The sequence below is a fragment of the Anguilla anguilla genome, chromosome 10, assembly GCF_013347855.1.
Source record: "Anguilla anguilla isolate fAngAng1 chromosome 10, fAngAng1.pri, whole genome shotgun sequence".
Classification (NCBI taxonomy): domain Eukaryota; kingdom Metazoa; phylum Chordata; class Actinopteri; order Anguilliformes; family Anguillidae; genus Anguilla; species Anguilla anguilla.
The window spans coordinates 19225642-19236637 of NC_049210.1; the positions used below are offsets into that span (position 1 = coordinate 19225642).

The 10996-nt window shown below is 48.0% G+C and overlaps 1 protein-coding gene across 4 annotated transcripts in view; it reads right to left on the reverse strand.

The window, feature by feature from the left end:
* The window catches only part of abca2 (ATP-binding cassette, sub-family A (ABC1), member 2), a 76147-nt gene that overhangs the window by 11514 nt on the left and 53637 nt on the right, over positions 1-10996 (reverse strand). For 2 of the 4 annotated variants that reach the window (XM_035435722.1, XM_035435721.1), the window contains 15 exons: positions 10322-10502; positions 9724-9936; positions 9075-9271; positions 8335-8514; positions 7522-7730; positions 7000-7120; positions 5786-6064; positions 5108-5326; positions 4889-4991; positions 3354-3679; positions 2247-2460; positions 2032-2137; positions 1753-1864; positions 1472-1532; positions 402-576 (listed from right to left, as the gene is read on the reverse strand). In XM_035435722.1, the coding sequence (XP_035291613.1) occupies positions 402-576; positions 1472-1532; positions 1753-1864; positions 2032-2137; positions 2247-2460; positions 3354-3679; positions 4889-4991; positions 5108-5326; positions 5786-6064; positions 7000-7120; positions 7522-7730; positions 8335-8514; positions 9075-9271; positions 9724-9936; positions 10322-10502 (2696 nt within the window). Of the gene's footprint in view, positions 1-401; positions 577-1471; positions 1533-1752; positions 1865-2031; positions 2138-2246; positions 2461-3353; positions 3680-4888; positions 4992-5107; positions 5327-5785; positions 6065-6999; positions 7121-7521; positions 7731-8334; positions 8515-9074; positions 9272-9723; positions 9937-10321; positions 10542-10996 lie in introns of all 4 variants that reach the window. The other 2 variants (XM_035435720.1, XM_035435719.1) reach the window with 1 other exon arrangement.

The following is a 10996-nucleotide window of genomic DNA, read 5'->3' on the forward strand; positions in this document are numbered from 1 at the left end:
TAATGTGCGAGTTTAAGTTCACATACTGACACACTATTATATACACATAAATACAGGTTTGCACACGCATACACAAAAGCATACAGGCATTCATGTGGACACACACACATTTCTACACACGCCCACAAGTGAGCACATGCACACACACACACCAGGGGTGTAAACAGCACCTCCGGCGCATAGCGCTGAGCAACAGCTCACAATCCATAAGCAGGTAGCTTTCAGGATGCACACCTGCATTTAGCGAAACCAGGAATGGTTCATACTGCTAAGCAAAGGGAGTAGCATTTCCATCCCTGCGCTTACACACACGTGCAGACACACACACACACACACACGGACGCACACACACACGCATACACATGTAGACACGCAAACACGCACACGCAGTTTCCCCTCACCATGTCCCAGATGTAATTGGCCAGCCAGTAGATGACAGGGTCACAGCCGCTGACGAACTGCAGGTGCTTGGCCTTGGTGGATTTCTCCGCCACCAGGAAGACCACAAAGCTGGCCGGCACAAAGGACATGGCCACGATGATGAATATGGCGATCACCACGTCCGTCCCCTGCAGCCTGGAGTGGAGGGAAAGAAGAAAAGAGGGAAGAGAGGAGAAATGACCACATTCTCTTCAGATGGTAGGATGAAAAAATGCAGGGCCAAGTTACATTAAATAATTTAGTGAACATTACGCAGCATAGAGCTTGTTTAACTTGTGCGAGCTAAGATAGCCAATATCGTTTGTTGTAACTTCATTTTGATATTAACGGCAGGCCTTGATTCTACAAGTTTTCTGCATGACTCATAGACAGTGCCGTGTGTGTCAGTGACCATTTTTGTTAACTTTTTTTGTTGAGATATCAACATAATGGAGAAAAAGCTTAAAGAATCCTTAACTGGATTATTCAGCTGAAGATCAGAGAGTAAATAAAATAATGACCTTCATCCTGTCACATTGCAAGGTTATCCTTCAATATTTAAATTACATAACAGCGCACAAAGCTATGGTGGTATTAAAAATCTAATCCTATGCAATAGGAAGGAAACCCTGATCCCTGTCCCTTTGGCATTTTATTGTCCCGGCTTTGACACACAGCCATTCTGGCTTGGGCCTGAATGAAGTCAGCCAGGCATGCAATGTCCTTTAGTCAGGCCTGTAATGTTCAGAGCCAGAGCGAACAAATGCAGTTGTTAAAATCAAGGGCAAGATTTATGACATTACTAAAATATTATTACTGAAATTTATTTCAACACTATAAAGATGCTGGCCTTCATCACTGGAAAACTGTTTATATTTCCTGACCAAACAGTTATTATTTACATAATATTCCCGCTCTCCTTCGCATGAAGGAGAGAAGAAAAGAAATAATAATAAGAGGAAAGCTAGGAGAGAGACAGAGAAAGGAAGGGAAAAGAGAGATAGAGAGAGAGAAGGAGAGAAAGGGGTGGGGGGTGGGGATGGGAACTTACAGATAGTCCAGTGAAAGGCTGGCACTCGTCCTGTTCATGGGGTGATTGGTCACTGTGATCCCTGCATGTGCACAAACACACACACACCTTCTTATCTCTAGCACATACTCAGAAAAGCTAATAGAGAAATTAATTCAGTAGTCCTATCATCTTCACCTTTAAAAAAAAATATTGATAGAATGCAATACAAACCACATTAAATGACATGTCATATTCACACAAACACACACACACAAACACACACACACACAGACTGCCATTAAATTTCAGCCATTTCTGACCGTATGCAGCAGGGTTGCCCTTTCCCGCGGGCAGGTTGGCACGCAGAATAGCATTGTTGAGAACATTCAGATAGGTGGGCATGCTGTGGTAGCCTTTGTTATTGTACAGCACCTATGGAGAGAGAGAGAGAGAGAAAGAGAGATGCAAGGTAAACAGAATGTGGAGAGAGACAGACAGCGCACAGTCAAAAAACCATGCTTGCTGCTGTACACATTACGAATACTCCAGGTTCAGTCTGACACACACATAAACACACGTACAGACACACACACACACACCTGTGCCGATCGCCGCACCGCAATTTTGCGGACCATGGGCGGAGTCTTCCTGCCAAAGGACGCTGGGATGGATTTCTGGATGTTCCCCACCGTCAGCCCACCGTACCTTTGGGAGCGAGAGAGGGCGTGTTAGCGTCCGTGGACTTCGCTTGGCCCCGCCCACAAGCCCTTTTAACCCCTCCCCCAGGCCGCTCTGCCCTCCGGAGCCCGCCCACCTGTGCAGCCGCACCCGGTCGGAGGTGTACAGCAGGTACTCGGACACGTTGCGGCCCGTGACGTCCACCAGGATGTCCCCCGTGACCACCTTCATGAGGGGGGGCCGCCCCCCCACCCCGCTGGGGCAGGAGAACCCCGTGCCCTGCATGGAGCAGATGCAGCGGACCGGCTCGTGGATGGACAGGGGCAGCGCGGGGGCCGACGTCACCATCTCTAAAGGGACCAATGGGGAGAGGGTGAGCTGGGAGCAGACCTAGCTCAATTAAAAATGAACGTGCTTTTTAAATGCTTTTTTAAATGCGTCATCTCCACCGTTTGGAATGCAAAATACCGTATGCATCAGCGCTCACTGCTGCAGTCTCCCCAATCGATCAGAGCCTCAACCAAAAAATAGGGCACCGCAGTGAGTCATACCATTTTAGAAGCTTCCGCTCATGAAAATTGATGTGCGCTAAGTGGAAAAATAATTTTGGATCTGCTAACAGAGGTGCATTAGTGTGCTCCTAAAATTTTCAACCATTTGTATTTGTAGGCCCGTCTCATCAACCTCCTTCGATGATTCGGCAGGCAAGCAAGCAATCTCCTCCAAAGTGGGTGCTGCTTATTTTCACGATAACTGCAGGTTCAATACAGATGGGCCACTGCTCCTTTATCCTAAAGCAAATAGCTACCTGAATATCTACAGTGAAACTCAAAATGCATCAACAGAAGCTCCCCAGAAAAAAAATCCACTGAGAAAATGAATAATTTAGAGCACCACACAGCTGAGACTCCTGTTGTTATTTCTGAGGAATAATTGCTTTCATTTTAGATTAATGGATTTTTATTTTCTTATTTTTAAATGCAAAGGGCAAAACAGAACTGGGCTTGTAAGCATAAGGAAAAAGGCACTGCTATCGTTTAAAAAATTCTTAACCTGAAATCCTTCATGGGATATCAAGCTGTGAAAATGGATGATGCATAAAAAACGATGTGTAAGCAGCGTTGTGCAAGGTCAGCTGCTGAATAAAAAAAGAACGAAAAATGGCAATAGCTATTATGCATATCGACACCTGAAGAGCAGATGAGATCCACTCTACCGGACTGACGTGAGAGCCGGGACTCACCCCGCACGGTGGTGGAGGGGCCGGCGGTGTAGTTCCACGTCCCGTCCTCGAACCCCGGGTCGGGGTCGTCGGAGGGGGCCGGCGACGGGGGAGGGGGCACGAAGTTGGACAGGGGCACGCCCTGGGTGAAGGAGTCCAGGCACATGGAGTCGAAGTAGCGGGCGGCCAGCGTCTTGGAGTCGTTGGCGCTGGGGTTGAGGGTCTGGGCCAGCTGGTCCAGCGTGCTGTTGAAGGGCGTCTTCAGGACGCAGGTGGCGCCCACGCCCGAGGGCAGTCGCAGGGTGTTGACGATCTTCTGCGGGCTGGCGTCCGGGGACAGCTTGCTCCTGTCGAGGGGGAGGCAGGCGGTTGCGGGTCAACGGACAGAGTGACCTGAGGGAGCACCTCAGATCACTGAAAAACACGAGTGCTGACGCGGCAAAAACCAAAGAATAAGTTAATCTTAGCATGTATTTTAGTCTTATATTTGTCTTGTGTTTAGACTTACACTTATTTCTATTGCTTTTTTTGCTAAATATGACAAAAAATATTTGCCAATGAGGTGAGAGTTTTACTCGTTTCAAGATTTGCCTAAGGGGTAAGACAATTTCCCTTGACAACCAAAAAGTAACCGAAAACAAGATAATATTTTCTAGTAGAGAGAAAAAAATAAGATTTTATGTCTCATTACAAGACTAATACAGTTGTTAATTCAAACTGTTTTGCAGCATAGAACTGTGTTCAGAAGGATCAGTACTGTTTACAATGAAAAGGACTGCATTTACCATCATGAAGACAGTGTTCAGAAGAATAAAAACGGTTTAGGCTAATGAAAACTGTTTACACTAGGGAAAGCTGTGTTTGAAATAGTAAAAACTGTTTAGAATCATGTGGACTATGTTTAGAAAGGTAAAAAAGAACTGTTTAAAACGAAGAGGACTTTGTTTACATTGGTAAAGACTTTGCAGAAGTAGTAACTGTTCACAATGAGGACTGTGTTTACAACAGTGAAGTCTGTGTTTGAATTAGTAAGAACTGTTTACAATGGGGACTGTTTATAATAGTGAAGAATGTGTCTGGAATTGTTAGAACGGTTTAGAAGCACAATGACTGCATTTAGAATACTAACCACCACTTTGAATGAACAGGCCTCTGTTTAGATAAGTGGGAGCTGTTTATAATGACAACGACTGTTATAGAATGGTCAGTGTTGTTTTCGAACGATTTAGAAGTACTGCACATACTGTAAACAAGAGTAAAAACGGTTTAGATTTCTGACCGTAGAGAACGCGTGCTCACCGCGATTAGAATACTGAGGATCGCGCCATGGCGCGAACAGAAGCGTTTTTCACTGTGTTTAGAAATGCAATGCCTGAATTCAGAACTACGGTGAGTGTTCAGAATTCTAATAAACGACTCCCTTTGTCTGCATTTGTGCGAACGATGCAACTGTGTCACGTTGCCATTGTGTAACTCTGTCTGTGTGACCACGTGACTTTAGGAGCGTGTGAAAGCTCTCTGTGCGACCGTGCGAGAGGCGTGCCCTGCCGTCTGACCTGTACTGCGCCCGGTCCTCGTTGGCGTAGGGGATGAAGTTTCCTCGGGGTTGGGTGTAGTTATGGTACTGGGAGGGCGACAGGATCAGGGGCGGCAAGTCTCCTGTGGAGGGGAAAAGCGGAAGTCACTGAGGCTGAACTCCACCTTCCACACGCAAACAGACGGCGCCTTTCTTTTCAAAAAGGATAGGAACTGAGAGTTCCCATCGTCTCTCTCACCGATCTCGGGCACGGAAAGGGCGACGGTCATGGCGACGCAGACGAAGAAGGCGGGCAGCAGGATCTGGGAGAACAGGCCCTTGGTGTTCCTCTTGGCGCAGTGGAACCTCTTGACGATGAGGCCGTGGAACTGCCGTAGGCGGAGCCACCAGCCCTCCAGCTCGAAGCTGCCCTGGCCCTCCAACACAACCGTGTCCGGAGAGGGGTCCTCGGTATCAGCTGGGGGGGGGGGAGGGTGGTCAAAGTGCGTTCACATTCCATCTTACAATCAATTACAATCACTTGCCATTGCCATTCATTGGAATTACAATCATTTGTCCATCTCACACACTGTGATAAAAGACATTCTCTTAAAGGAGGTCCAAACCCTGTGCTATCTCACCAGAATGCCAAACCCTGGTCCTGGAGATCTACCCTCCTGTAGGTTTTTTATTCCAACTCCCATTCAACAGCTAGAGATCTTCTTGAGCTGCTAATTTGTAAAACCAGGTGTGCCAAATCAGGGCTGAAATGAAAACCTACAGGATGGTAGATCTCCAGGAACAGGGTTGGGCAGCCCTGGTCTATCCCATGCCTCTCTCATAGTCACTCATAGAGCTAATGAACCGCTGATCTCACTCTCACAGTGAGATCAGCAAAGATCAGTCCTAAAGTTTCCCCCCCCCCTCCAATTCTCACCCTGCAGGCTGGCTGAGTCGGGGTCCTGGCCGTTGTCGAAGAGGGGGCAGTAGTCTCCGTAGAAGTCAGCGTAGAGCCCCCCCTCGTCCCCCCGTACGGAGCCAAGAGAGGAGCCGGAGCGCAGGGACCCCTGGCTCTGGCTGAGCCGGGAGCACATGACCAGGTTACTGAGCTCCACCTCCGGTCTCATCACACCCCCTTGTGGCTGCGCCTCGCACTGCGTCCCCGCCGGACAGGAAGCGGGCTTCCCCACAGAGGAACCAGGCGAATCTTTCATGTCTTTAGGGGGGAAAGTGTTACACCCGTGAGTGACAGGGCACGGCAAGCCACAAACACGCCAAACTCGGTCAAAGCTGCTGGCGACTGGCCGAGAGTTTGGTAAACACGAACACTTCCTGTCCTGTGAAAGACGACGGGTGATCGTTTCATTACGAACGAACTACAATTGGCTGGCGAGACTGAAGCCAAAAAACTGAGCCAGTCTGCAAAAAAAAAAAAACTGCTGGTCAGATCCCAGCAAAAGAAAAAAGAAAAACAGAAAAAAGTGGGCACATTAAGATCTGTTCTACCAACATATCACTGTCTGCCTTAGATTCCTAAATGGAGTTTGGCAAACCATATGAGAAAAAGTAGGTTGAAAGAGTGGAAACTGTTTGATTGAAGATGATAGCCATAATAGCAGGACAGGCGTGGAAGGCCCATGTGTATTAGGGACAGAAAAACCAAACAAACATTACAGCCACATCAAGACAAAAACCTCTCTCACTACATCTATCATGATACAATTAATACATGTTTTTTTCCTCCAGAACATACAGGCTTTTCATCTTTTGACAGCTCATTAAGCACCTAATAAATTACAGGCAATCTCAAGTTAAAAATACTTCATCACTACATTTTATTGTTACACTTGTACCTCTACAGCGCTACATAAATTACCCCTGGACTCACAAGGAGTTGGCTCACTTGTCCTTCCAGAAACTTCTCTGAAACAGCTGGCAGAGCTTCCGATCTATATAGAGCTCTTGTGCAATGTGTAATAATTCATCTGGGGGCATCACACAATAAAATGACCTATGTTAAATCCACTCTAACAGAGCCTATATGAATTCACTAAGGATTTAATGTTTACTATGAGAGTAAAATACCCTAGCTGAGCTAATTTAACACTGGACATTTTACTGTGCATTGGTCTGCCTCCTCCCTCCCCTCACCAGCATCGCTGTTCTCCAGAGACTGGTCCTCCTCGGACACTTTGAGGAAGACCTCCTCCAGCGTGGTGTCCATCACCCCAAAGCTGGTGAGGGCCAGGCTGTCCAGGCTCCGCTCCAGGGCCTGAGATACAAACACAGAGATGACGTCTGTGGATTGACCACCACATGGTAGCTATAGAACACAGCAGAGATCGTTCCAGTGTAACGGTTTCATATAGAGTTCTGCTAATTCTCAGTCTCCGCCCTCCATGTTTTGTCCTATCTCTACTCACCCAGCCGTTCCTGGCCACACCTACATTGTCTCATCTTCCATCCTAAGGCCCGTACCTCAGTCCACAATCTTACCATCACCATCTTAATTTCCTTCCCTCTAGCCACCTTTCACCTTTCCCCTTGCTCTACCGTTGCCCACTTTAAAAATACCTGTAATTTCTATGAAACCAGAATCTCTTTTAGTTTCTCTCCCATTCTGTCCCACCATTTTTTTCGTGGCCCAAGGTGTCCCCCCCCCTCCCCCCGCACCTGGAAGAGCCTTTCGAAGCAGCCCTTCTTCACCGCCTCGGAGGGCAGCACGTAGGACAGCTCGGTGTTGGTGTCGGACACCAGCATGCAGGAGGCCACGTACTGCCGGATGAACTGGGTAACGTGGGCCTCAGAGCAGGGCGACAGGGAGGAGGGCGGGGCCGGGGGCGAGGACGGGGACACCGAGGGGGGGGGCTGGTTGCCCGGGTCTGAAACAAACAGAGAGAGAGCTTTACTTCATTTTAAACTTTTAAAAAAAGAAACTTTTATATAATCGAGAAAAAGAGGGAAATTACACTCATACTAAATATAAAACGTTAAAACAAAACAACAAAACCGACCAAAACAAAATTATACAAGAAAACACAGACTCAATTTAGTTTAACATGTAGTTCTCCATCAGCTATTTGTTACAGCACTGTTAATAGAAAATTTACTGCAAGGGTTAGTGCTAAGTTTGTAGACTGCAAATACAAAAAAATAAAAAATGCATGTTATAATGGCTACACAATCAGGATGCAAGAGGGTACTCAGCTTTGTGCAACTTCTGAGAAATGGCTAGAGAGAGGAGAGGAGAGGAGAGGAGGGAGGGAGGAAGAGAGAGAGAGAGAGAGAGAGAGAAAGAGATACATAGGAAGAGTCTGGTGGCAGTAGAAATAGAGGACAGACATGGAGACAAATTCGCAGCAGCTGATAAAAAGCTTCTGAGGGTAAGCGGCTGAGCGTATCAGTGTTGGGGAACGGTGTGGAAGAGATCGAGGGGCGGATAACGCGCACAGCGGCCCGGAGCGGGGGCGACGGGGCCGCACTGACCGTTGCCGTGGGAGTCGCTCTGCTTCTTGACCAGCGTGAGCTTGTAGCCGTCGCCGTAGGTGGACTTGAGGAAGAGCGGCGAGCCGCAGCACTTGAGCTTGCCGTGGGAGATGACGGCGATGCGGTCGCCCAGGAGGTCCGCCTCGTCCATGTGGTGCGTGGACAACAGGATGGTGCGGCCTGCACACCGAGGAGGGGGGGGAGGGAGGGAGGGAGGGAGCAAGACACAGAAAGAGAGAACGAGAGAGAGAGATGGAAAGAGAGAGAGAGACACACAGGGAGAGAGAGGGAGAGGGAGAGGGAGAGGGAGAGGGAGGGAGAGAGACAAAAGGAGAGCGAGAGGGAGATACATTCTGGGTTACAAGTCCTGCAAGACGCACAAAAACTGGGTTTGCAGAGCAATGGCAGAATAATTCACTGGTGGAAGAAACAGATGCTCTGCACCGTAATTTCATGAAAAGTTTGCAAACACTTGTGTAGCGGTTCACTGTGTTTCTCTCTGACTGGGCAACACTATGAGAGGTGTGGGCTTGAAAGGGAAAATAACTTTTTCCAAAGTCAAGGTGAAGATAAAATCCTAGGAAACTGAACAAAACGTTTGTTTAGTTTGCTCGGTTCAGTGGTTCTGTCCATACACTGTGCACACAGGTACACACAGAACTAGCGGGGAATGATCCTTCCTGATCCGCCTCTGTATTTAGAGAAGGCGATATCCCCCACTCACTCGCCCCCAACCTCACCTTGCTTGTATTTGAGGATGAGGTCCCAGATGGCCCGGCGGGCGTAGGGGTCGACCCCGGCCGTGGGCTCGTCCAGGATGACTGCGCGGGACCCCCCCACGAAAGCGATGGCCACCGACAGCTTCCTCTTCATCCCCCCGGACAGAGTCTGCACCAGGCAGTGGCGCTTGTTGGACAGCTCCAGGTCCTCGATCATCCTGGCAACAAGCCGCACACCATACACAGACCCATTTCATTAGTTTATTTTCCTTTAATTTATTCAGTCACTGTTTTTGACTGCAACTTGACCATTTACACACTGGTGGTCAGATAACCCAGACCAGCGCAACTTGAACTGAGTCGTAAGAATTAAATAAAAAGTATATATTATACATCACAGACATTCTATATAGCAACCAGATATTCATCTCTGAATTCCTCCAGTCTATCTAGAGAAGCCCATCTGAACCAGTGAAGTCTGCTTCGCTGTTCCGGCTGCAGATGCTTTCACTGGCCTGGGCTTAATAATGTCTGATGTTAGGCAAATGTGGAGCTGAATATCCACTAAGTACACAGAACAAGCAGTGCAGAAATAACTGCGCTCATTCTGGGCTAAACCCACAGGACACAGGAGCACGTTAGCCACAGCGCGCGGCGGCGCGCGCCGTACTTGTCCATCTCCTTGCGGATGTCGTCTTCGGCCATGCCCTTGAGCCGCGAGTAGAACCACAGGTGCTCCTCCACGGTCAGCTTGTCGAACAGGACGTTGTGCTGCGGGCACATGCCCAGGTTCTGCCGGATGCGCTCCATCTCCGTGCGGATGTCGTGCCCATAAATGGTGGCGGAGCCGGAGGTGGGCGGGAACAGGCCAGTCAGTATCGACCTGAGGACAGAGGGAGGGAGACGAAGTGTCGAAAAGGGAGAATCTTGATTATAAAAAATGATAGGATGATGGCATCGAGAATTCCGGGAGGCGGTATCTCTTGTCTACTGTGGCTTCATGAGCCAAAATGGTGGAGCTGAAAGCAGAAAGCAGTCTTTACGATACACTCAAACATATCAGTGATTGACAAGATACGGCTAAGCACAGTAAAAACAGCATTATCGAGAATATGATTAACAGAGCATAAATTTAGAAATGCATTATAAGGGCCCAAATATATTTCAGTTGCTCTCTGATTTCATTCACACATACAGTACACACACAATCACACGCACACACACACACACACACACAAATGCACACACATACATTTACACAAACTCACATGGTGGTAGTCTTCCCGGCGCCGTTGTGTCCGAGGAAAGAGACGACCTGGTTCTCGTGCAGATTGAGGCTCAGTTTGTTCAGAGCCAGCTTGCTGCCGGTCTTGTAGACCTTGGTTAGCTTGTCGATGCACACCACTAACGGCAGGTGGCTGGGCTCCTCTTCAATGCCACGCGTCTCCTCTGGGGGGAGACAGAGATGAGGAGTCGCTCTACTGACCACTGACAAAAAAAAAAGACAGGAATATATATACTACAAAGCAGGAGGAAACCAGGGTCCTTAGATAAGCAAATTCTAAGTTAGCCGGCTCAACAAATCCTAACCATTTACGGATAATGGGTATCACGTCAGTGGTTATAAACTCAGTCCGTCAACCCAAGCAGCCAAAAGCTGGTCTTGTTGAGAGAAGTTGCTCTCTAGCACCAGTGCAGTTGGCTCCAGAATAGAGCTTTGAGCCACCCGTTTCAATCTAAGTCAATGGTACACAAACGGTCAAAACACAAAGTAAATAATTTTTTTTATCCCACAAGAAAATGTAATCGCAATAGTGTTTTTTGATCGTCTAATGTCTCCCCATGGGCCGATCTGTTAAGTTATAGTGTCATGTGGACAATATTTTAACATTTTGTGGACGAATCAGGGACAGTTTGCGTCACTGCATCTCACGCACCTGGCT